This window comes from Delphinapterus leucas, chromosome 16 (genome assembly GCF_059928025.1).
Source record: "Delphinapterus leucas isolate spDelLeu-1000000601 "Yukka" chromosome 16, BTC_Dleu_Yukka2, whole genome shotgun sequence".
Taxonomy (NCBI): domain Eukaryota; kingdom Metazoa; phylum Chordata; class Mammalia; order Artiodactyla; family Monodontidae; genus Delphinapterus; species Delphinapterus leucas.
The window spans coordinates 17809088-17836353 of record NC_143144.1 but is presented as its reverse complement, the minus strand read 5'-3'; the positions used below and the strand labels follow the sequence as shown (position 1 = coordinate 17836353).

Sequence of the window (27266 nt, the reverse complement as noted above, 5' to 3'; positions counted from 1 at the left end):
AGAGGAACCATTTCAAAATTCCCCTATAAATAATACGTACTTAAGATGTTTCTAAATTGGTCTTAACCCAAGTCTGGTGCACAGAGGTCAATTAATGGAGGCAAACAAGTCTCTGAAGTTTTTAGGACAGTCCTGCAGAGACACAGCAGATCCCACAACGCGTGTTTTAAAGTCACACCAACTCCTCAGACAGGCTGGCTGTGAAATGGCAGAGAAGCCACATCTTTCACATGGGAGTCCCTTGGCTTTAAGAGCTGAAGCTCTGGCTCCTTCTGCCTCAAAGTCGGGTCCGCTCTCAGTTTTCTACAGAGTGTTTGCTTCCTTCTAGATCCTATTCTTGGCCTATCCCATTCAATCCATGTGCTGCCCCGAAAGGCCCACTACTCAGGGAATGGTGAAGTTTAGATGATTAAGTTTCTTAGTCTGGTGGTGTCTCTGGCAGGGATGCAGCTATGGATGCAGGGCTCCAGAAGACCCCGAGGCAGGACCAACCTCACAGAGGTATTTCTGTGGAGGAGCCCGACTCACCTCTGATGCATCCTGGGGCTTCGGGGCATTCTCTTTTTCTTTCTTGCTCTTAGAGATTTCGTGTTTGATGCGTTTGCCTCCTGATACTTTTGTTTTATTCTCGTTTTCCTGTGAATTGTTCTCCTGTTTTCGAGGTTTGATTGGAGGCAGGGGCTTATCTTCCTCTCCTTTAATAAACCTTTCATACGGCAGGATTAATCTACAAGGGTATCAGAAGAGAGGATCGGTCAGGGCAGGCAGTTCCAGTAGTGTTGATGCTATGGGGGTTTACTTTCTTGTCTCCCCGGTCAAAACCAGCACCTGGTAGCTTACATCCTGCTTTCTTTGCAAGACCTCTTTCTTGTTTTGCGAAGCTGTACACCGAGGATACCAATGGACACATCCAAAGTCACATCATTATCACTGCCCCCGGGACCTGGCTAAATGCTGATAACCACATCACAATAATAGCAACTATAATGCTAGCTGCCATTCATTTATCATTCTGCCAGCAGCTGTTTATTGAGCACTAACTATGTGTCAGGCAGTGTTCTAGGCACCAAGATACAGCAGCGAGCAAGATATTCAAGGCCCCTGAGGCTTACGTTCCAGTAAAGTACTAGTATGTGCCAGGTGATGCCCTAGGTACATTATATAGGTTATTTCACGTAATGTCCACAACATCCCTGTGGAGTATTTACTATTATTGTTGTTGTTATTATTATTCCCTTTTCAACAGATGAGGCAACTGAGGCCCAAAAAGGCTAAATAATTTGCCTGAGTCACCCCATTTGTTAGATGTGGAGTTTGAACCTAGTTCTGCCTGTCTCCCAAGTTTGCATTCATTCATGTCAAAATATAGACCAGACACTTAAGATAAAGAGGTTACGGGAGGGGAGCGCAGCACAGCGGGAGACGGCTGTCTTACCCAGAGCTCTTAGGGGGGGCAGGTGCCTCCCACAGGAGAAGCTCTGTTTTGGGGTGCCAAGTTAAAGAGGGCCCCAGAGAGAAGGCAGGCAGGCAGAACGTTCAAGCCACAAAAATCAGAGGGCTGAAAAATTCAAGCATTTTAATTATATAACTTTTTAAACAAAATACATAAAATTGCTCTAAAAAGAGAAACATCAAACAGCTCTTGTTTTAATCTGTTTTCCCTTTGCGATGTAGCGCTTGATCTGAAAGGGAAAAATAGCTGATGTAATTAAACGGGATGGATTGCATTACAATCTCAGTTTCAACTTCAGTGATTAAAGTTTTTATAATGCATTTGGTATGATTAATGACTCACTGTGGGATTAATACAAGACTCAGCCTTAAAAATATGAACTTTAATACAGCAAACATAATTTGTTTTAAATAAGACAAGTTGACTCAATGAAGAAAATGTACTTGGCTTATAAACAACATAAATCTGTTCAAATATTGGGAACCGTAATTATTTTTAAACTAAGACTCCCAGGCAAAAACTTCTTTGGCTTGGATATTTGTTAGCTATCCTAAAACTGGTTTCTAACTATGCAATCTGGATCACAACTACTTAAACGTACACAACTGTTCGGGTTTCTGAGTACAGACGTGGGGACATTTGCGATCATGATATTTCACTCTTTAATAAAATACCAAGTAAATTATGGGAAAATCAAATCTCAGTGTATAGCAGTTAGAAACAAAAGTCATTACTGAGCATGCTCAGGCAAGGTATGTGCAAGAAGGCGTGAATAATAGTTTCGAGCCCTGCGTCTGGCAGTGGGCCAGCCATGAAGATCAACACAGCCCATGGGGAATAGTTATCTTCAGATCCCATTACAAACTGAGTTTAAACATGTTACAGCTGCTAAAACTGGAAACTGTTCTCTCTATGTAGACTTACTAAAATAATACATGGCTGCCAAATACCTGCTTCCCACTGTAATATTACAGTTAATGTTTATATAATAAAAAGCATAACTAAGCAGAAGAGAGAAAAAAAGCAATCTTGTTCATACTTGAATGTATTCCGTCTCATCTGTAAAGTCCCCAACATTCCCCCCAGTTGCTTTTATCTGCATGGTTCTGCCAGGGACTTTATCCCCTTCAGCAGTGGCAGGTTGGGGATTTTTGTCCGGGAGCAAAATGCATTGAATATTTTAAATTAGGAAAAATATGTTAAATTGACTTTAATGAAAACATATTTTTATTGTTAGGACAGATAGGTTTGTTTTACTTTTGTTTGGTTGCCATGGGAACCCAAGGAGCATTGAAGTCTGGGTATTCCAATGGTTATTGTTTGTTGGTACCACCCTCCCCCCAAACTCCACTCTCTAATTGAGATGGTGGCACCATGAGGGAGGGACTCCCTTCACTAAGGATGACAGCATTACCTCTGAGTGTGGGGAAGGGGGTGAGAGGAAGCAGAGAACTGGCTGGGAGAGACACCCAAGGTGAGGACCCCTCACCTCAGGTCCAGAGAGTCCTGGGCCAACCCAGCTTTCTAGATGGGTGCTAAGGAGACTTTAATTTCCTCGCACAATTTTGCAAGTTCAAGAAGCAGGGCAACACTTCCATTTCATTTCTTTCTTTTTTTTTTTTTCCTTTTCCTTCATTTTTTTTTTTTTTTTTTTTTTTCTTCCCTTCACTCAGCTCAGCAGCTGGCTGGCTGACAGCAGTAAAAAATACATTTCACTTTGCTGGTCAAAGGCCTAAAGCCAGAAGCAGGAAATCTGGAATTAAATGTTTCTTGTATCTGGAAAGAGGCATGACTAAGGTAAAACTGAATCCAAACACAAACCCTGCTTGTTCAAGGCTTCCAGAGGGAGAGTGTGTGTGAGTGTGTGTGTGTGTGTGTGTGTGTGTGTGTGTGCAAAGGTCAAGTGAGTGTTTTTTTTCCCTTCTAAATCACTGAAAGATAATTATAGTGGCTCAGGGAATAAAGGCTCCCGAAATAAAACAAGAAAGGCAGCAGCTAAAAGGAAACAAGTAGAAATATGACCAGCTAAGCCCTGAAGAGCAGAGCTCTTCTCACCCGGCACACAAACAATCGCTGTTCATATAGTGATTTCCGTTTGGTACGATTTTCACTGAATGTTTTTTCAGTTATCCTGTCATGGTACAACACAATTACCCCACAGGATATGATCTTATCATCTGATTATTAGAAGTTTTTACACACAGTACAGAGGACGAAAGCTATTATAGGTTTCTGAACATTTAAACGTTTAATGTACATGCGATACCATTGAAAACAGGTTAGCCAACATAAGGTCAACATTGCCTAATGCAGCAAGCGTTGTATAAAGAATTTAGTATAATGCAACATGACTGCACCTTACAACAAAGATTTAATCAGCCTCTAAACTGTACAGATAAAAGCAAGAATGCACCCCAGCCCCTAAGAACTCATTACACAGGAGAAATATTTTCAATGGGCTGCAACTCTAAGAATGTGGTTTGGGTTTCTGGTGGATGGAAGTAATAGGGAAGAGAAGCAATATATTCATTAGAAAATCCAGAGAATTTCCCCCTCCCACCCACCCCCCAATCTAATGTAGTCCGAGGATTGAAAGCTAGGCAGATAAATGGGCCTTTACTATTATCGAGATTTCAGATTAGCAAAATGCTTATTTACGATGCCATTAATGGATCTGAAATAGGTAAGCCATCATGTATTAAAAAAAATAACATCTTTCCATAGGCATAAGAATTGTAGCAGCATGAGATTTTATTTTTCCCTAGGAATAATACAAGAATAACATTTTCCACCCCAAAGCAGAAACAGTAGGGGAGCCTTTTTCTATCACAGAGATTCTTACTAAATTCAGTCACTGTGAAAAGCAAGATTTTTTTCTCCTTCTTCTTTTTTTTTTTTTCCTTAAATAAAGACAACTTAAAACCAACCCAAGTTAAAATGAACAAATCAGTGGCATTATAACCTTGATTTATTAGCGTCTGAGCCACTAAATTATCATCATACAAGAAACTGCTGGTTTGAAAAGATTTCTGCTTTGTTAAATCTCAAGTTAAATAATGGTGCTCAGTATACTAGGTTTTTAGATCTGCCTCATCTGATATTATGAAAAATTCAACACATTTCTCTTCAGCAGAAGTCAAGGGTCAGCAAATCTATTACTGTAATGTAAGTAATCTGGCAACCTGCCAACTCTTTCTCCCTTTTATTTTTTTTTTTTTTTAAACACGAAGGCAGATAATTTTATATTTACAAATTCTGAAATCCTCCGGGGCCTTGCCTCTCTTTCTCAACAAAAAGCAGCAGCCTCATATTCAAGAAATGAATATTGCACATGTCCTCATCATTTGCATTTCATACAAAAGAAGAAAAGACCCTTCATCTTTATTAGGCAACATTCCCCTTCCCTCCCCATAGACAGAGGAAAAATAATGTCAAATCTCATCAGAACGAGTAACCACTAATGTCTCCTGTATTGACTAATGCTTTCATGGAATGACTGACTTTGGGGCCAAAACATTTAGCAAACAGTGCTTAAGACGAGAAATGAGAATCCATGTATTTATAGAGCTCTGAAAAATATTATAAGAATGTCTAGGACTGATTCAGTCTGAAGAGTTAGAAGAAGGGGCAAATCTTTTTTTTTTTTAATTAATTAATTAATTAATTAATTTGTCTTTGGCCGTGTTGGGTCTTTGTTGCTGGGCGTGGGCTTTCTCTAGTTGCAGCGAGCAGGGGCTACTATTCGTTGCGGTACACGGTCTTATCATTGCAGTGGCTTCTCTTGTTGCAGAGCACTGGCCCTAGGCGGGCGGGCTTCATTAGTTGTGGCACGGGGGCTCGGTAGTTGTGGCATGCAGGCTCTAGAGCACAGGCTCAGTAGTTGTGGCGCACGGGCCTAGTTGCTCCACGGCATAGTGGCAAATATTTAGGGTTGTACTTGAACCTCAAACTTACCCTAGTTACTTCATAGGCACTTGGATGCTATCAAACCAGTGAACAATTCCAGGCCCAGATTTCTACTGGTGCCTTTGGAGCAGAATGTTTTAGGGGCAGAGGAGATAAAGTTGGCGTGCATATCAGGGCAAAAATGCTACTACTATTCTTCTTTTAACTATTAGGTTTTATCGTGGCATTAGAAAAGAAATGACATATTGGTTCCACTGGGGCTTCAGACCTGATCTGATCCCAAATGGAGTTATTATACCTCCAAGTTGATTCCAGGGTCGATAAATTCTAAGGTTTGGCCAGACATTTCCCTTCTCAGCCAGAAACTGAAAATATATAACTTCGCTGTGACGTGTGGGGAAGCACTCTTTCACCAAATATGGAGCCAATAGAAGGTATGTTTTTCTTTTTTGAAGATGAAGTACACACACTTGTTAAGGTTCCAAGAAACATGGAAAGTTCTAATCTCACATACTGTTCACCTCCAGCTCAAGGTACCAGACCATTACTCTAAAAATGTCTAAAGAGCATTTGTTGTTGGTGGTGGGGGGGATACGTACCAAAACAAAAGCCAAATACACAAATGTGCTGCTATGTCAACGTGCGGAGCAGTGGGAATGTTTCCTCAGTGGGCACAACACTGGTTGAGTATAATGGCCATTATTCCGCTTTGTTCCTATTCTTTTAAAAGCCAAACTCCATCTAAGAAAAAATGTGGGCTCCAGATGAAGATCTCCACCAATTTATGGTATAAGTTTCAGTGGAGCAGAAAAAAGATCAGTCACAAAGAGAGCTGAGAAAGAGGACTTGAGTGTCAGTTTCTGACAGACGAAGATGTGAACTCAAAGCTTTGAGCACCGAACGACGGAGGGGAGGTGCCATGCTGACATGTAGGCCACGGAGAATAAGCCAGCGGCAGGACCCACCTGAGCCAAGAAGACGGTGGGAGAATGCAACATGGGTTCTGTGTGAAAGACTTAGCTTGCCCATGAGCTACCAACGGTAAACTGTACAGAGCTCTTTAAAAAGGAAGTAGGTATAAAGAGCACCATTTGTATTCTACTCTAAGATACCTAAAAGGCATATGGCCCATTATTATCAACGACCATTATCAATGGCCACTCGTCTTCAGAAAACCTCTGCCTTGGGAAAATAATCAGCTCACTAGGGGCTTCATTACCTACTCAAGGGCAAGCAGAAGATGAACAAGAAAACCTTTTGAAGGCACTAATTTTCTCCCTTTGCCCCAGTTGTGGGAGAGTTGTTTCTGAGGCCCATTGATGACTCTTGGCCTTCCCACAGTCGTGGAGTAATAACTGTGACCCTAACTAAGCAAAGAGAGGAAAGAAAGGTGCTGGGATCCCTGGCTTGATGGATGGTGGCTTGACTCCCATGAAGGAGGGTCAGCGTGAGAGACGCAGCTCCAGGATGACAGGCCCCTGAACTGAGTACATGGGCTGTGGGAGCCAGGGTTAGAGGGGGGGTGGGGGGTGGGGTGGAGAGAAACTTCTGGGTGTTCTTTTGGATCTCTTTCAAGGGCAGATGAACATCCTTTCAAGAATAATAGACAAATACAACTACAGTGTTTTCAAGGTGATGTGCACCCCCAACATGAAGGGTCCACATGTAAAAGCACAAACAACTGTCGCATTCAAGTCCCACGTGAGACACCACACATCCCAGAGCTTCTGAAATGTTCAACAGTTCCCCAAAATGTATCACTTTGATCAAACTCTGTAATAACTTGCACAAAACCAAAATGTTCCAAGAGGTTTTCAGTGGAAGAGTTAAGGATATATTTTAATGGTAAACAATTACATTCTTCTGTCATCTGATACTTTTTTTTTCCTTTCTTTTTTGGAAACATGCTTTCTGAATTTTCAATAGTTCCTTTGTGAAGGCATCTGTTACTCACATAATTGAAAAGATGTTTGTGCAGTGGCATGCTTGAGAATACAGTTATTTAATCTTAATGATAAAGCCCTGAGGACAGAAAATCATAAGTAGAAACCTCTTGTTATTTATCAAAAAGAAAAAGGGCTAAGACACCTCATCTATTCTCAAATTTAAATTCAGGCTGGATGAAAACTATCAATAAAACATGGAACCTGCAAAGTTTCCTAAATACTATAGCAAGGTTCAAAGGGGGTTGGGTAGGGGGAGTGGGAAGAAAACAAAAATGAGACAATAAGGGAGCTCGACAAAGAAGAAACTGCTGTTTGGCAAGCCTGTTTTGGGTCAAACAAAGAACTTGCTGTAGTTTACAGCATGACATACACACTTGATTAGTTTGTGCCTGAGGGTGTTTTTACACTCAACAGTGTAAACTCCAACTTCTATTAATTACAACTTGCATTTAGAGGCAAATTTAAGAATTTTTAAATAGAGATTTTTCAAAGGCTGTTGTTTATTTTTTTTTAAACAGAAACCAGTTTTTCTACTCCAGGGCCTGGCTGGGGTTCTGTTTTCCTTTTTAAAAGTTTCTTGAAAAATCCAGGCATTGGAAAGTTATCAGAGCATTTTAGGCATGCTGAGTGATACGGAGGGAGGCTCTTGCTTATGAAATTACCTGACTGTCCTTTGGGGAGACATTCTTTACAGATGAGAAGCTGCTCCGGGCATAGGGTGCTTACATCCACCCAATTCAGGTGCCTTATAAGAACAAGCCTGATGGGGTATCACTGGAAGAGCAGCAGCAGTACCTTACTGAGTCTGCCTAAATCTCAACACTTTGTGTTAGATTTTGGGGGTTGCTGGTTGCTGATAACGGCCAGGTGGCCTTCTGTGGGTGTGGGGAAAAGGGAGATGAGAGCGCCTGTTACCAACAGAGTGCCTGTTGGCCAGAGTCCCCATTACCAAGACAGTGTTTACAAAGGAGATGCAAGTCCATAGATTGGTCGAGCCCACCATGGGTGAGGATGGGGTACGGTCTACCCACTGGACCTCAAGGCAAGAGACTGAACAGACACTGAGAGGATAAACTATAATACCTGCCTTTGGTGTATCCAGTTTGGAAATTCAGCCTTAGACCCCTCCTGACTGCCCCTTCTACCAACTCATTCCCTACCTCTTTGTACACATTTCCTAGAGAAAGCTGTCCTTTTGGTTTGGATTTAATTTAATTCATTCAACCCCTAATTCTTGAGTCCCTGGTATGTTCACGACGCAGTACTGGGTGCACTGGTGAGTCTCAAGGGAAGCAACACCACAAGGTCCTTGCCCTCAAATATAATTTCTTTACCGTTTCTGAGTTCTACAACTGAATTATTTTAGGCAGTGTACGATGATCTATCTTAGGTTCTAACCTAATCTCTTTAAGGTCCGGTTCGTAAATTGGTACAACCAACTGTGGAGAACAGTATGGAGGTTCCTTAAAAAACTAAGAATAGAACTACCATATGACCCAGCAATCCCACTCCTGGGCATAAATCCGGAGAAAACCATAATTCAAAATGATACATGCACCTCATTGTTCACTGCAGCACTATTTACAACAGCCAAGACATGGAAGCAACCTAAGTGTCCATCAACAGAGGAGTGGATAAAGAAGATGTGGTACATATACACGAAGGAATATCATATATATGTTGCCACAAGAAAGAACAAAATAATGCCATTTACAGCAACCTGGATGGATCTAAAGATTGTCATACTGAGTGAAGTAAGTCAGAGAAAGACAAATCTAGAACATCACCCACATGTGGACTCCAACTTTTAAAAATGATAAAAAAATGAACTTATTTACAAAACAGAAACAGACTTACAGATATCAAAAACCACTTACGGTTACCAAAGGGGAAATATGGCGGGGAGGGATAAACCAGGAGCTTGGGATTAACATACACACACTACTGTACATAAGGTAGATAACCAACGAGGACCCACTGTATAGCACAGGGAGCTCTACTCAATATTCTGTGATAACCTATATGAGAAAAAAATGAATATATATGTATAAATGAATCACTTTGCTGTAGACCTGAAACTAACACAACATTGTAAATCAAATATACTCCAATAAAAAAATAAAACAGTTCAAATTCTAGATCCCCCCCCCCCACTGGAAGACTTTGCTTATTCCATTTGGAAATTCTCTCTTCTTTCTCTGATCTCTGTTGAACTTATTATTTGTATCTATTACTTCCTTACCTAAGGTTTTTATAGCCTTAAATATTTAACTCTCTTTCACGTATGTATGGAGTATGAGTCGGATCACACAAGATAGGGTCACACCCAGCAACCCCACGACTGGGCACATACCCAGAGAAAACCATAAATCAAAAAGACACATGCACCCCAATGTTCACTGCAGCACTATTTACAATAGCCAGGTCATGGGAGCAACCTAAATGCCCACAGACAGACGAATGGATAAAGAAGACGTGGTACATATATACAATGGAATATCAGCCATAAAAAGGAACGAAACTGGATCATTTTCAGAGATATGGATGGACCTAGAGACTTATACAGAAGGAAGTCAGAAAAAGAAAAACAAATATCATATATTAACGCATATATGTGGAATCCAGAAAAACGGTACGGATGAACGGTTTGCAAGGCAGACATAGAGACACAGAGGTAGAGAACAAACGTATGGACACCAAGGGGGGAAAGCGGGGGTTGGTGGTGGTGGTGGGATGAATTGGGAGATTGGGATTGACATATATACACCAATATGTATAAAATAGATAACTAATAAGAACCTGCTGTATAAAAAAAAATAAATTCAAAAAAATAAACAAAAAATTTAAAAATAATAAAAAGAAAGCAAATTTTAGAAAAAAAAAAGATAGGGTCACAGCACCTCCCAGTTCTAATGAGTTGGTAGTAGTGCGCATGGGTGCCATATTGAGAAGAATTGTGAAGCTGAGCCTGGGTTCTCGGGAAGCAGCATCATGTTCCCTTAGCAGTCTCTGCCATGAATGTGGTAGCATGGGCACCTCCTCATTTTTTGCCAGCCCTATTCTTGATAGACGTTCAAAAAACACCAACTGGCTCTTGAGGGCAGCAGCAAAGGAAAAAGGCAGTGAGTCAAATGGCACATCTACCCGACCCAAGAAAAAGAAACTGGCCACGAATTTCAAAAGTAATCTTAGGCTCTGCTGATAGACTGACACTGCCCACATCCCTAGAAATACTACATGCCACATCTGGAATAGCTTTGGGTATTCTAAGTGACACAAACGGGAGGCATTTACATGAGAGCAAGCCAAACTGGTGAAAGTCCATATATCGTGCTCTGAGGCTTGAATGAATGGATTAGGAAGACTTGAAGTAAGAGAGGAGCTTTGCCAAGTGTATGGAGGCCCATCACCGAGAAAAAAGAGCATGTGGAATGAGTCAGCCCCAAAAGGCAAGGCAGAGTCAGTGGGAAGCCACAGGTGTGCTGCTCAGTATGGGAAGAGCGTACAGGTGAAGAGGGCCTTCAACAGTGGTGTTTCTTTGTTGCCTTCCCACTGCAGGGCGATTAAGCAGAGACGGAATTACAGCCCGATGCCAGAGACAGTTCAGTCCTCATGGAACACAGCAGCCCACGGGCGTGTTTAGTTTAGTTTACATAAAATATTTTCAGAAATATTGGAGCCAGTATTTGTAAGTCGGGTGATTTCACATAAAAATTATCTCCAGAACACGGAAGGCGTGGAAGCACCGAGACTATATCCTTCTACGGCAGTAAGTGCCGCTGATCCCACCGGGCCTCTCTCGCGCCCGGCTGTGTGTTTTGCACTTTCCAGCCTGGCCACACCTGTGCTCACCCATGCTACCTGCCCCCATCAACATCTGAGTGCGTGACCGCTGCTTCTCCAGTGACCGGGTGAGAGGGACCAGTTTCCTAAATTTCCTGTCTCTTGCTGACTGATACTTTTGTAAAATACCATAAAAAGGAATTAACAGGAAAGTGAGAAATTTTAAAAGACATACAAAATGCAAGCCCCCATTAAAAAAAAATTCAACAGACAAAAAATTATTCTGGCAAACTGCCATGTAAGTGTATCAGTGCTTATGCATAGCTGCCCCGTTCACAGAGCACAGATGGGCCAGAAGACCCTCACTTGAGTAACACTGTCTAGAGGATTGCTAAAGGATCCCCGCAATCTGTGAATCCTGCCTGTGGCCTCCTCAACCGTGTGCTGATTAACTGAGTCCCTTAGAACCTGGTGTATGCCTGGCATTTACCTTGCAGCACATACTTATCTTATTTAAAACGTGAACCTCTCACACACTGCCTTCCGCCTTCAGAGAAAAAAAGGCCGAAGCTCCATCTGACTATCACTGGGCTTCCGCCCAAACGCGTGGGGCTTGGGTGAAGCTCACCCCAAGTCACTGCCCAGGAAAACGCCTCAGCCAGGCGGCATGACAGTCTCACCCCAGGAATGCTTGTGGGAAAAGGGTAGAGGGTAGACTTTGAAATTGGGCATTGAGTACATAAGAAGGTGAGGCATAATTGTTCATTTCCCCCACAAACAAATCCATTTGTTTATGATTTTCTAACTACTCAGAAAAGCACATCATAAAGTACTTTTGCCTTAACGCTCCTTTTAAAATCCCTAGGAACAATTTCATGTGCTCCACAGACACAGACCATGTAATTTATTGAGGAAAACTAAAACCAGTAATCTGGTATTCTGTGTAAAGATTTTTTTCCCCCTTGCATGTGCTTAAAAAACATTAAAAAAAAAAAAGAAAAGAAAACAAATCTGCATGTGAAAACAGTCTTTAAAGTGAATTACTATTCCAGAAAAATCAAGCTAAGAGAATTCCACTAAAGTAACCATTTTCCTTTTTGTTCCTTTACTGATAAAAGAAAGTTATTCGGGGCATCTTCAACGAAGAGTTGAACAAAGAAAATGTTCCACTGAGAAGTGTCCTGCACAGAAGGAGGTGGGCATTTTTTTTTGCATTATAATCTACAGTAACTTTATCTATAAATCCTGAACAAGAAGTGTCCAGGGTAACCACACTTCATAAGCTTTGCTGAGTTGGAGACATCTACATAGCAACAGTCTTTCGATGGGGAAACATTAATGCTTTTTATATTGGTGATCATCTGTAACATGAGCAATTAAGTACAGTACTAATGGACTGTGGCCAGGAGCCTGGTACTAATATTAAAAACTGACAGAGATGAATAGGTTTGGAAGCAAAACCAGGCTGACAAAGACATTTTTATGAAGTGCTTGGACCTATTTGATTTAAACCAATCAGAGGCAAGTTTGGACCAGTCAGGCCTTCAGCGACAATGATGCATTCACAGGCATTGTACCTACCATTCCTGCTATGCCTTAAATAAAAACAACATTGATTCTTTTCAACAACTTGCACTTTCATTATTACACTCATTAATAAACCGAAAGTGCCCAACTAATATATACCAGTAACATTTACTGAGGGAACCGGCTACTTTTTTCTTGTTGGAAAATGAAAACATTTACTGGAAGCGTGAACCACACTGCATGAAAAATAAATCAGTGGATAATGCGTAGTAGATCACTCACTGCTTCTTCATCTTCTAGGAAAGCAAAGCTGGTGGTAGGGAAACAGGAAAAGGAGCCAGTCCCTATATTAGAGTGAAAACAAGAGCCCAGGTGAGCCGGCAGCAGAGGGGGAACTCCAATCATTCTCGTCTGGTTTGGAAGGCTTTAAACATTGCCAAGGGCATCTCCAGACTAGATGTTTGCTCACAAAACCCTGACCCTTTAAAACTCCCTGAACCTTCTGGAAGACAATGGCCTTTCGCCATTCTAGTCATCTCTGTTTTAATTGTGTTAGCACAGCCTATAAGTGGCAAGAATGAGTGAAATCTACCAAAATCACTCAACACAGTTGTAGTCAAGAGCTTCAGCCTTTTCTTTGACCAAAGCATAACTGGTTCAAGTCCCTGGACAGATCTGAGTGTATACTCTTCCCTTCTTTGGTAGAACCATCAGAGAGAAGTAGGACATCTAGCGCAGTCATTCCCAGACATTTCTCCCCACCACAACACACAGGAGTATGGGTGACTCCTTTAGAGCATGGTTCAAACGAGTGAGGGTGGCATTACGGTAAGTAGAGTCTGATTTCTTTAAAAAAAATACCAATATTTGCAGATGAGTGATTTAACTATTAGAGATTACTAATTATTCATGACATCCCTTGTATCCGACCACAACAATGCAAGAGGGACTTAGATGGCGAAAGGAGATGCCTACTGTAAAACTCTTAGAGGAAAACACAGGCAGAACACTCTTTGACATACATCGCAGCAATATCTTTCTGGATCCACCTCCTGGAGTAATGGAAATAAAAACAAAAATAAACAAATGGGACCTGATTAAACTTAAAAGCTTTTGCACAGCAAAGGAAACCATAAGCAAAATGAAAAGACAACCCTCAGAATGGGAGAAAATATTTGCAAATGATGTGACCGACAAGGGATTAATCTCCAAAATATACAAACAGCTCATGCAGCTCGGTATCAAAACAAAACCAAAAACAGCCCAATCAAAAAGCAGGCAAAAGACCTAAATAGACATTTCTCCAAAGAAGACATACAGGTGGCCAAAAAGCACATGACAAGATGCTCAACATCTCTAATCATTAGAGAAATGCAAATCAACACTACAATGAGGTATCACCTCACACCAGTCAGAATGGCCATCATCAAAAAATCTACAAACAGTAAATGCTGGAGAGGGTGTGGAGTAAGGGGAACCCTCTTGCACTGTTGGTGGGAATGTAAATTGGTGCAACCACTATGGAGAACAGTATGGAGGTTGGTTCTTTAAGAAAACTAAAACAGGGCTTCCCTGGTGGCGCAGTGGTTGAGAGTCCGCCTGCCGATGCAGGGGACACGGGTTCGTGCCCCGGTCCGGGAGGATCCCACATGCCGCGGAGCAACTAAGCCCATGAGCCACAACTACTGAGTCTGTGCTCTAGGGCCCACGAGCCACAACTACTGAGCCTGCGTGCCACAACTAATGAAGCCCGCGCGCCTAGAGCCTGTGCTCCGCAACAAGAGAAGCCACTGCAAAGAGAAGCCTGAGCACCTCAACAAAGAGTAGCCCCCGCTTACTGCAACTAGAGAAAGCCCGCGCACAGCAACGAAGACCCAGAGCAGCCAAAAAAAAAAATAACTTATTAATTAATTGGAAAAACACAGACTCTTTAAAAAAAAAAAAAAAAGATACATGCACCCCAGTATTCACTGCAGCACTATTTACAATAGCCAAGACATGGAAGCAACCTAAATTTCCATCGACAGAGGAATGGAGAAAGAAAATATGGTACATATGTACAATGGAATATTACTCAGCCATAAAGAAGGACGAAATAATACCGTCTGCAGCAACATGGATGGACCTGGAGATGATCATACTAAGTGAAGTAAGTCAGAGAGAGAAAGACAAATACCATATGACATCACCCATACGTGGGATCTAGTTTTAAAAAATTATAAAAATGCACTTATTTTACCATACAGAAACAGACTTACAGATATCAGAAACCACTTATGGTTACCAAAGGGGAAATATGGCGGGGAGGGATAAATCAGGAGTTTGGGATTAACGTACACACACCACTATACATAAGGTAGATAACCAACGAGGACCCACTGTAGAGCACAGGGAACTCTACTCAATACTCTACAATGGCCTATATGGGAAAAGAATCTGAAAAAGAGTGGATACATGTATATCTATAACTGAATCACTTAGTTGTACATCTGAAACAAACAACATTGTAAATCCACTATACTCCACTGTAAAATAAAAATTAAATTAAGACAAAGAAAGGAAATGCAAATGCCAAGAACGGGTTAAGGACCATGCTAATCACCCTGGAACAGCTGTGCTCCAACCTGGGTTTCAGGTTCTGTGCAGGGATTTCTATGTTGGGGGCCCCGTGGGGCGCCCACAGCTGACTACTGTCTCTCAACTCCAGATCCACTCTTCTGTGCTCTGCTTGGTGATGCTGGGACCGGGACAACATAAATTACATGTCTCTCTTGTCAGCTGTCTTCCTATTGGGGTTCTGCAAGTGGGGCCCTAGCAGGCCAGGGGAAGGGAGAAGGGACCACCTTCCCTTTTGCTTGCTGTTCATTTCAGTGCCAACCCAACAATGACGTAGCAGCAGCAGTTGGTTCCACCCTGTCGCGTCTTTCAACAATCCCTGAGTAGTTTCAGTGCGTTTCCTCTGAGGTCTGGCCCCAGCCACAGAGCATGCCTCTTCAGGACTGCGCCCAGCACCACGGTGCCTCTCCTCTGAGCTCCTGAAGGACCAGTACTGGCTGGGCGCCTCTACCTATGAGAGATCTGAACCCCAGTTTGGTGAGGTCCACTCTCCAAACTTCTGGGTGGTGATAACCTACCTTCTTTTCTCTATTCCTTCAACCCTAGGAAACCTATAGTTACTGCCTCCATAGTAGTGGACTGCTTCACACCAACGCTTGTTAAGCAGTTCCCTACGGTAAATTCTCTTTGTTGAATACTTAGTGTGGATTTTTATTTTCCTTCCTGGATCCTGACTGATACACTGACCAAACAAATTCTAGATTTGGAGGAGTAACCGACATAGCTTTTCAAAAAATGTATTCCAGTGGGAGGCTAAACCTTTATGAAGTCTGCTCCCAAGAATGAGACAAGAAAAATCTCTAAAAATCTTTAATAATGTTTTTAGTTGCTAAAGTTGGAGGTATCTCTATTAGAATTTTCCATTTTGACTGACTGAAGGCATGTGGGATTCTACTACTCCAGGAAGAGGTAAATCATAAAACAAAAGTACACAACCTTCAAAAGAACATATCTTGGCATTTCATTTAAGATTGAAGCTATTTTTATCCACACAACTGCTTGAGTAAATTAAACACACAGCCACACACACACACACACACACACACACACACACAAACACACGTACCTAGTACTATGGAATCCAATCCTTTTTCTATCCCAAACCTTATCTGTTTTTTGACCATGTGATGCTTTCTAATACATTTGATTAATTTTTCACTCTAACTAGGTGAGCCAGCTCCCAGCTGAGATAACACTCCTTTTTCAAATTTTAATTGCTATCTGGTCCTTTAAGTGTGATGGTTCACATGCTGGGGACGCTGGCACATGGAGCTAAGGGAGGTTCACTATCTGAAAGTAGAGGCAGTGTTGCTAATGAAAATGTTTTGATTAAAGCCTTGACTCATAATCAAAACAAGATGACTATGGTACCTCAGACACTACAGAACACTCATCCCAGGTACCAGTGCCTTTTCGTACTAGAACTGCAGTGCTGTTAAGTGTTAGGTACAGTGAGGGTGCGGGCTTTTGTATTAAATACTGCGAGAAATAACACATTTAAAAAATTCGTGCAGTATACTGCAAACAATGCTATGAAAAGTAATAATTTGAATTCCTGTTATCAATTTTTTAAAAATCCTTCTGCATTATAACACTGTCAAGTAAGGCAATCTCTTGGGAATACTTTGTGAGAATTTTTCATAGGGTACTAAACCCAGCTCAATTTTCTACGATTATACCTATAAAAACATTCCAAGTTTCACTGAATGGCCATGCTAAAAGAGGCTCTGTGTTAAGTGCAATGCAGATAAAAATATAATTGGGCTCAAAAGAAATATGACTAAGAGTTGATGTGTGAGGTGACATTATCTGAAGATGCATTTGTATGATCCAGAGACGGGTGTTAAGCATGTGGGTTGAAGTTGGAATGGTAACTGACTATGTGAAGAGCAACCATCAAATTTAGCACTTGTGTTTTAGTTTTCAAAGGAGGAAGCTAACTGGCCCGTTTGCTCAGCTGACCGCGTCTTGACTTCATTCCATCCATGGCCATCATTAAAACACAGACACCTCTACTTGGATCTCACAAGCTCTGAATCTGAAACCATGAAGCCAAGTCGGTCAACACTACTGCAGGGAAATGCCAGTGATAAGGAAGTTGTTATGACCTAAAGAAATTAAGTAGGGGCTGGAAGTACAGAGCAAGGATAATGCGTGATTTATGCTAACTGGTCTCCAGCATTGTGGGTAACACAGTCCTAATGCAAAGGGGAAGAATTCCTGAGGATACAACCCTCATAGGAGGCCAATTTGGCATTAGTTCTTGTTTGCATTATCATCACCTTTCTGAGAGAAGCTGAAATTATTAGAAAACCAAACCACACAGAGCTTGGCAAGAAAGGATTTCCTGGGTCGAAAGCATTAGAAGAAAAACACCAAGATGGGAAAAAACAATGGATCTTATCTGGGACCAATTTTCTTATTAAAGAAATGCTTACTTTTCAATATTAATACAGTCAACATTAACACTTTTCAATATTAATGCAGTTACATGGCAACCTCATAGTAACACCACAGACCCCAGAATCTCAAAGTTTTCCAGAAGCTGAAAGTTCTCATAGTAAATAAACCTACAGAGTACAGAGAACATATTGAATAATGTATGCTTGGGGGGGGGGTAAGTATTATCAGGCAGGTGGTCACAGGATAAAACCAAACTAAACGAACTTAATCTAATTTCATCCCTTATAACCAGAGAAAGCCATGTTCCCTAAAAATCACAAGGCAGTATGCAAAGTAAAATGCCAGAGGGATGTTTTCTGTTTCCTAAAAGGTCTTATGCTTGACCAATTAACTTCCAATTAACACACTTTTAATTAATCGACGACTTTCCAAGAAAGGGTGCCTTACCTTTCATAATGTCTGCGGGTACAAGTGGCGGCACTGGTGCTCCCAGGATTACCGCCTAATTCATCATAAATATGTTTCCATTGACGGCGGGCTGTTATCTGAAAAAAGTGGCAATGAGAAATTTAATCTTGCATCATAAGAGATTCACAGTGCCAGGATTCAATACATACGCAACAGTCTATTCTGGAAACCCAGAAACAGAGAAGTCCAAATGAATACATGGGAGACTTACGGGCTTATAGTAAGATCTCACTTTTAGCATTTCTCTTTACAGTAAAAATGGAATTCTGCTTTGGGCTCTATATTTTGTCACCCTTAGCGCATTTTTATCTGAGGCATCTCCCTGGATATTCATGTAGTTATTTGCCCCCAAGGTCCCAAACTTATACTCTGTTCCTTTATGTCGTGTGATAAAGCATCAGAATAAAATAAGACTTCAGCTAAAATATATCTTAGTGTACCAGTTTAAATGAATCAGAATTAACATTACTTGCTTAAGGGATATGGTAATGGGTGGCTGAGTACACAGGTAAAGACAGAGTTTTCATAAAACATGCTTTTGTATCTTCTGGTTTTTCAACTATTGTGATGTGTTGCCTACTTTAAAGACTAAAAAAAAATTCCTACACAAATTAATTAAAATGATCAAGTTGGTTATGAAATTTATGGTCACCTCAGGCTGTATTTTTATGCCAGCTCCTCTAACCATCAGAACAAACCCAAAATCTGAAACTGTCTATGTCACAAGCTGTTTATTTTTCTTCACTTAGGTCAGGAAAATGGGATATCCATCAAATCCTATGAAAATTAACATATTCCAAAGTTAAAATGTAAGCTCTGTATTTTACTGAGTTGGGTGAATAAAAACAAACAGCTTGCAACATACCGAAAGGCATACTATGGTCTTGGTTTTTTTTTCTTTAATTTTATTTTTATATATAAATTAAGATTTTACAAAATAACAGATGCATGATCTAGCAAATGATTCATTTGGGGAAACCACGTCACTTACTACATCTGAGCAATCTAGTGTTTCCTTGAAACTGGGAAGACCGAGCAAGTTCTGAGATCTTTGTGAACGTTTCTAAACAGGGCTCCAGGAAAAAACTCTGTTAGTGGAATGTGCAGGGGGCAGGGCGTGGCAGAGGTGCCAGTGGCATTTAAACAATCAGAACAGGAGGCTTCTTTTGAAAAACACCCGCAGAGCTGCCAGCGGAGTTCACTTAGGGGCTAGAGGCAGCAATGCGTGAAAAAAAATCTCAGCGTGCATCCAGGGGCTCTGTGATTGCGATCTAAGGAGGAGAAGGGTGGTTAAATATCATAGGGTAAATGGTACCCCTTGCATTTCAAATAAAAAGAACCCCTTCATTTCTATAAACCCTTCTTAACAGACCCAAGTAGGACCTCGAGACAGTGTGAGTTTTGCATTGTTCAATTTCCCACGAAGCATTCTTGAACCAATTTGTTTCAATAGTTCTTGTTAGCCTGAGCCACCTCTTAGATCTACTAGCAGGTATAACTAAAAATCCTCCTGTATTTGTAGCTTGGTTTAGATTATAATAATAAATGTTTTTTCAAGCCCCTTTAAAAATACTGAAAATACATATTTTGGTAATTATTTTATATTTAGTTACAATCTCCCTCCAACCTTTTAAATATTACAGTTTCAGGCTGATCCATTCTAGACCTGTGTATCACAGAAGAATAAACAGGTTCCCCTTCTTCCAAGTATCTATCTACCTTATTCCTCAAAGCCCTTAGAATGATGAGTCCCTTGAAACAAATCTCCATATTCCCTTCCCTCAGGTGAGGTGCGGGCCCTGGAAAATAGCCTATGTGTGTTCCTGCAATCACTTCAGAAAGAAACCATCCCTCTTGTCATTCTTGAATCTCTTGTGTACACTGTATTTTATATTTTGTAAAGAGTTTTCATATCCATGATATCATTTAATCCTCGTCTCAGCCTGTGAGGCAGATTATAGGAATCTCATTCACAGACAAAGGAAACAAGTCTCAGAGAGGTTGCACGACTTCCCTAAGGACACACAGCAGCAGAGTGGGAATGTCAGGATTCATACGGATGTCTTATGGCCCCAAGAGCAGACCTTTTTCCACTACATCAAAGCAGCCTCCATATCAGAATGACCTGATGAACAGTGTAGCAGGGTGACAATATAGAACTCCAGGGGCCTTTTGCTTCGAAGGAAGGAGATAACTGTGGGACCCATAGCTTCTGCTACAATTTCTCAAATTCTCACTAGTGGGAAAATAGCATCGCTACTACGAGGTCAGCAAGAATGTAAGGGGGTGGGTTGGGTTACCAATGCTCTGAGATTTTACTCTCTTAAAGTAAAACCAATAAAACTGTGGTTCCTGCCACCCTGCCCACTTGTGCCTCTAGTTAGAACATAGGTTCACCATTACATCACGGATAAGTCCCAATTATACCAGAATCCATCCGTTCACTCCTCCATTCACTCACCAAACATTTATTGAATATCTCCCATTTGTTGGGTACTGTGCTAGCAGCTGGGTGGCAACAGTAAAAACCCAACACCCAAGATGACTGCATCCTAGTGGCAGATACCCAAAAATAAACAAATGACCAAATATATAAACAGAGTACTACTGACTGTGAAAAATATAATGAACAAGAGGCCACTGCCGACAGGGGTATGTGTGGAAACTGGCCGTGTTCCCTACCCACAACCCATCATCCAGACTAGGGGATGCCCGGTTAAACACATGCCTATGACAGAAATGACAAAACTTCTTTGAGAATAGATAATGAATTATCAAAAGGAAAAATAAAAAATCTTCCTGACGCTAGGCTTGACGCTGTGGCCGCGGGAAGCCAGCATCAGTCACCACTTGGCATTAGTAAACCGTATGCAGCTGGCTAGCCCCCCGCTAGCAGGTTCTGGTGTTTCAATACAGTTTTTACCAGTGGAGAAAAGACAAGGGCTGGGCCTTCAAGGAAGTGGGTGCTCAACTGTTTACTGAACTTCCACTGGCCAGCCTGGATGAATCAGGCCATTTTGAGATATTTTCTTTCCACAGGAAAGTCATAAAATGTGCTCTTTCCAACTGCTCAACGCCTTTAAGTACACAGCTCTCCTGGGTATACATCTCTTATTTTTTGTGCCCAGATGCGCTTTCAATTCAAACGCTGACCATAGGCTGTACAGCAAAGGAACGTCTAAATCCTCGCCTTGTCCAAACCTACAGGGGGTCTCAGAGCCCTGTGAGGAGAGATAGGAGGACGCAGCTGGGACAGCTCCTGGGCATCATGCCCCCACCTGTGTACATCTGCCTTCTGTACTAACAGGCTTTCGTCGTGCCTAGGCATGCATTGGCTTTGGGCTTTTATTCTGTTGTCCTCTCTGGATGTGTGTAAGCTTTAAACCCAGTCTCAGGCAGAAGCAATGTCTGCCTCCTGGTATCTGGCCCCCAGCCCCATTCAGCTGGAAGGTTTGATCTAGCCATGGGGTTAGCTTGATCAACTCTCTCATAAAGCCTCAGGCTTCCTGGACATGTTCATGTTTCAACCTGACCTTCTATTATTTTAGGTTTTTAAGGATACAAAGAACTCTGGCTGTCTGTTTCCTAAAGAAAATTCATCCAAGCAGTGGGATTCCTGACATCAACACATGTGCTGCTGCTTACCATTCTAGGACACTACCAGGTACAGAGGCTCGGAAGCGGAAGGGAGGGTGGCGGGTTGAGGGTGGGGTGAGAGCATGAGAAGAAAGAGACGTCACCGCTTTTAAGGGTTCACAATCTAGCAGGATTCATAGCTCATACAATTAACCATAAAGCAAGACGGAAAACCGAGTGGACCACACCCAGGTAAAGTAAACCAATGTAGGTGCATATGAAACTTAATCTCACTTTGAAGACACCTGATAGTTACTTCTTTCCCTAGTGTGGATAAGACCCAAGGAACTCTGTGAAAAGCACTCTACACCTATCATGTTCATGAAGTTTTCACTGCTTATGAACACAGTGGCCTCTCTGCATCCACAGACCCCTGCAGATACCAAAAATTTGCGGACGCCTAAGTCCCACAAAAAATTTGCATATAACATATGCACGTCCTTCGATATACTTTAAATCATCTCCAGATTGGTTATACTACTGAAGACAATGTAAATGCTATGTAAATAGTTGCCGGTACTTGGCAAATTCAAGTTTTTCTTTTTGGAACTTTCTGGAATTAAAATGTTTTTTTTTTCTGATCCAAGACTGGTTGAATTTTCGGATGTGGAACCCTCAGATACAGAGGGTAGACTGTACAGTGGTTTTCAAACTGCTTTTTAGAATTCAGGTGGTGTTTTAAAAGGTGGTGTGAGAGACTAACTCTCAACAATGCTAATCCCTGCCAAGAAAATGGGCCCAGTGAGTGGGAAAGGAATCTGTCCCTCCCATGATTTTATTTGATGAAAATAGTCTGTCGGGCTTCCCTGGTGGCGCAGTGGTTGAGAGTCCACCTGCCGATGCAGGGGACACGGGTTCGTGCCCCGGTCCGGGAAGATCCCACATGCCGCGGAGCGGCTGGGCCCGTGAGCCATGGCCGCTGAGCCTGCGCGTCCGGAGCCTGTGCTCCGCAACGGGAGAGGCCACAACAGTGAGAGGCCCGCGTACAGCAAAAAAAAAAAAAAAAAAAAAAAAAGTCTGTCACTTTAAAAAAAATTGGAAAACTATTTAACCCAAGATACAGTCTTGGAGGCTTTATTTTCCTACCTTTGAGGTCACTAGGATGAAATAATTTTGGTATTTTTGTTGACTGGTGAGGAAACAGTCATCAGAAATCTTTTAGGACAACAGTGCTTCCACTATTGTATTAACCGTAAGAATGTGTAGGACGTTATGAAGTCAGAAGGAGAGTTTGCCTGCGAGCAGTGTTGCCCCAGCTGCTGTGAGAAAGCCTTTTTCCTCAGGACACCTTGAGGGTGGACTGAATTCAAGGAAGATGACTTTTTTTTCCTGGTAGTACTCCAGGAACCGGAGCCTTTCAAAGCGATATGACATCATCTTTGGCCTCGAGAATTTTGAATTAAGCGAGAGGCTTTGTCTGTCCAGAGAACTAGGGTTAGATTCAGAGGATGCCTTGAAATGATGTCAAAGCCAGAATCTGATGTCAAAGCCTAATCCTTCCAGCAAGAAGACAAGTGACTTCTTGCAGTTGGGAAGTAATGGTCCGGTCTCACCCATGGGGCGAGGCGGGGCTGTGAGCTGACATTCTTAGAAGGCAGCACTTGCATGGTCCTCTGCCTCTAGGATAAGATTTACTCAAGACCCATTTCCCGACTCAACCTCTCTCCAAATATTGCTTCTGGCTCGCCATCAAATGTTTAGCCAAATGGAAATCACTTTAGCAAACCATCATCAACACGCTGCATCCTGGTAATACCCCAAGCTACTCTGCAAGCTTTAATTGCTTCACCAGACACTGAAGTGAAGACCTCCTTAGCTCATCAGCAAAACTTGATTCAGTTCTGCCTCTTCCACTGCAGGTGACCCAGACTCTCAAATGTTTGGAAGGAGAAATTGGATATACGACTGTTAAAGAAGGGTCCTCATTGCCAACCAATCAAAATGCCAGTATACTGTTCTTTAGGAAATCAAATCCATTCAATACATTTATGATCTCTAAACGTAGGGGTGCAGAGACACAATATACATTTCTAGCAGAGGCAGAAGAGGCCAAGAGAACAGAATATAGCCATTAGTTGAATGCTGTAAAGGCTTAAAATAGAACTTGTGCTCTTTTTTTTTTTTTAATTCAATTTGTGGGTTGTGAAGGACTAAAATGAAATAATCCGTAATCCTCAATTCGAACCAGAAGGTTTGGAATAGTTTATAACCACAAACAAAAACAAGCCAATTAAGATGGCCTCTTTTTATAACCAGAAGGAATTCCAGAGAGATGTCTTTATCCAATCACAAGTTAACAGCAGAAGAAATATATCTACACATTTTAAACTTGCAATTTTTTACTATTACTGAGTATTTACATCTTCCAGACTTCCTGACCCATCTTCTAAGGTCACACATTTTTCTCAAGAATCAGAAAATCTCAGCTAATAGTTAGTATATCTGGTGAGGTTCGTATTAAGTACAAAGAAGTGACTGAAAGATGCTACCAATGAAGGTAGGTTATTAGATCTTTTTTTTTTCTTCCAAAACATCACCCCAAATACATAAAAAGATACATAAGAGACTGCTGGGAATGGAAGGCACAAAGAATTTATAAATCTCTTTCTTCCCAGTGATACTATGGAGGTTGAAGTAATTATGCACAAAATTCTCAGCAATTCAGAATGTGAAGAATGCCATGGTGACCCCATTCAACTCATTTCATCTCCCTGTGCCTCAGTTTCATCTGGAGCAGGGCAAGGATCTTTTTCTGCATAAAGGCCAATTTGCGAAAAGTAAAGTTAGGGGGCTACACTTTTCCTTATTCAAAATGAAAATGGCTTATTGAGTCCCAATTTAGATTGCCACTTCACCAAACAGAAAAATATTCGTTGGAAACTTTGTGCTACTTCTGAGCCAAGGAATGTTAATACTCTGGCATGTTTATCGTGTTTATTTAGTACTAGCATGAAGACAACATTCTAATCTTTGATACTTGACTTAGATGGGGGCTTCTGAAGCCAGGAGTTGTGAGGTCTAGTAATCACTGTTACCATTAGCTTTGAATTAACATAATCTGGGCAGCTTAAAAAAAAAAAAAGGATCCTCAAATTCTCAGGCCAGGCCCCACCCCAGAGTTGATATCTCAGAGACTTAGAAAACTACTTATACTTTAAAGTTCCCCATTGAAAATCTGAGCCCCGGTTCTTGAGTAGCTTCTGGGAAGCCTTTAGAATCTTCTTCACTGATCTGGAAGATTCTAAGATCTCTTTTGAGCTCTAAATGACAAGTCTACACTTGCTTCCGACATCAGATAATCTCACAGATAAGTATCCTCTAGTAACGCTGCGATGACAAGGTTAAGTCCTCAGACTGTGGATATCATTCATACATCTCCTGGAGTGACTTCAAAACTGAATCCTCACTGAGCATCTCAGACTTTTATTAGTCAAAATATACTAGAGAAAAATGTTTTCTGTACTTCACAGGTTCAAAAGCTTAAAGGTAGAAACAGGAGTGGCAAACTTAAGTGCCTGCAGGGCCAACAGGTAGTATGAGGCATTTTTTAAAAAGGAAGGAAGGAAGGAGGGAAAGAAGGAAAGAAAGAAGGCAGGAAAAATCCCACCAGTTGGCTTCATTCAGTTTATGGCCCCAAACAGATTTTACAGTGAGATAGCCACGTAGATTCACTGCTTGAGATGAGATGAAAAAAATACGGCGTATTGTAATCTGTGGCAGGGACCCGCCAAAGGATGAAGAAGTTGAAGGGTGAGTGGAGAGGGAAGGAGGAAAAGGGCCACCCCACAGGTCACCTGTCCTCTTTGTGACTTGGCTGAAGAGACGTGAAACACATAACCAGATGGAAAGCAGATGCCCGTCTGGTCTTGCCACGTTCACCCATCCCAGTCACTCTCTCCTCCACTCCATCCAGCACAACGCAGGGCAGGAAGAGTAAGTGGCAAAACAGAACATTTAACTTGTTATCAATCTTCATCGCCCCCAGCCCCATCCCTCACTGCCTAGCATCCAAGGGCCTTCTTCCCTCGGGTGCATCCTTCTCTCTGGATTCCCCTTCACGGTCACTTATCCCCACCACCTAGTGACTCTACTTTAAGTTACAAACTCTCTATACCCAACTTTATTCTACCTACATAGTTTGTTTCCCCATCTGATTTTCTCTTCCAAGAAGGTCATGATCTTTCATGTCTAAATTCCATCCGTTCTCCAAAATTCTGCTCAACTGGCATCAGGGCCACAAGTCTTTCTTCCCCATCTCTAAATGAGGAAGTACTTTACCTGAACCGGGCACTGATCTTTTTTTCCACCTTGTTTTATAATTACTGCCTTTCCTGGATGGTAAGCAACTGGAACCCCTGGCCTAGATATTTTTATGTCTCCCAGGGTGTCTTAACACAATACCTTACACACATAAGACACTCAGTAAATATGTGGTCAGGTGATCTGCTGATTGTGTGATTCATTCATTCATTCGTTCATTCAACAGAAGAAGAATAATCACTGTTTGTTCAAAGAGTATTGCAAATGCCTTGAGACTCATCAGAAGTTTCTTTTGTATTTTCTACACCACTCTGCTATTGCATGTTAAAAAAAAAAAAAATCCTTGTGCAAATACAGAAGATACAAAAGCAGGAAAAACTGATTCTGTGAAATTTACTGGCACTCTCCCTATCAATCAGTGAATAACAAAAAATTCCTGGGTTTAAAAAGACATTCATAATGTTGTGCAATATCATGTAACTGCCTGCAGTCACGGTCCATAAGAATGTGTATTCCTACTCTGAACTTTAAAGGCTAGGCTTAAACGTCTAGGCTATGGGGATGACTCCTAAATTTATGAGACTAACACTGAATAAGTTATCAGCTTTTTCACATGCACAAAAGCTATAATTAGCTCAAGATTTTGCAAAACTATGAGCCACAGTGGGAAGGAGTCAAACTCCCTGTCCTATCAACAGATCCAACCAAGTGAAAAATTACATTATTTATTTTTCAATAGGGCATTTGGTAAAACAAGTATTTTAAGCAAATTCATGTCTATGAAATGCACCTTTAAATGTAGTTCATATGAGTATTCGATTTCCTTATAAAAATCTATGTATGCCCATATATTAAATAAGCATTTTACATGTATATAGACTCACATCAAAGAATTTTTAGTCAGAACTCACAGCAGGTATCTCTACATTAATACCAGATTACATGAGTCACATAACACTTGCTGTCTTTTCCCATCCCAAGCCCCTGACATCACACCCTTACATTAGTTTGTGGAACAATATGCTACATCTGGCAAGAAACACTCATTATTTTGGGTTAAAATGAATTTCATTTTCTTGACTCTGTGTCTCTTACTGTCATTTTACTACCGATACAGGGATATACCCCAGGTTACTCTGTGAGGAAAGAAAAAAAACAATTTCTTCTTCAATTGTAGAAGAACCTGCACAACTCAATCTGATCATTGTGTGGAGGAGAAAATCTTTCCAGTGATGACATCGTCCTGTGTCACTTGATTTTATTACAGA

At 41.4% G+C, this 27266-nt stretch overlaps 1 protein-coding gene across 3 annotated transcripts in view; it reads right to left on the bottom strand.

Moving 5' to 3' along the window:
• ARID5B (AT-rich interaction domain 5B) overlaps window positions 1-27266 on the bottom strand; it is a 189170-nt gene that overhangs the window by 8946 nt on the left and 152958 nt on the right. For all 3 annotated transcript variants that reach the window (XM_089897533.1, XM_022560587.3, XM_089897534.1), the window contains 2 exons: window positions 18082-18179; window positions 529-727 (listed from right to left, as the gene is read on the bottom strand). In XM_089897533.1, the coding sequence (XP_089753659.1) occupies window positions 529-727; window positions 18082-18179 (297 nt within the window). The remainder of the gene's footprint in view (window positions 1-528; window positions 728-18081; window positions 18180-27266) is intronic.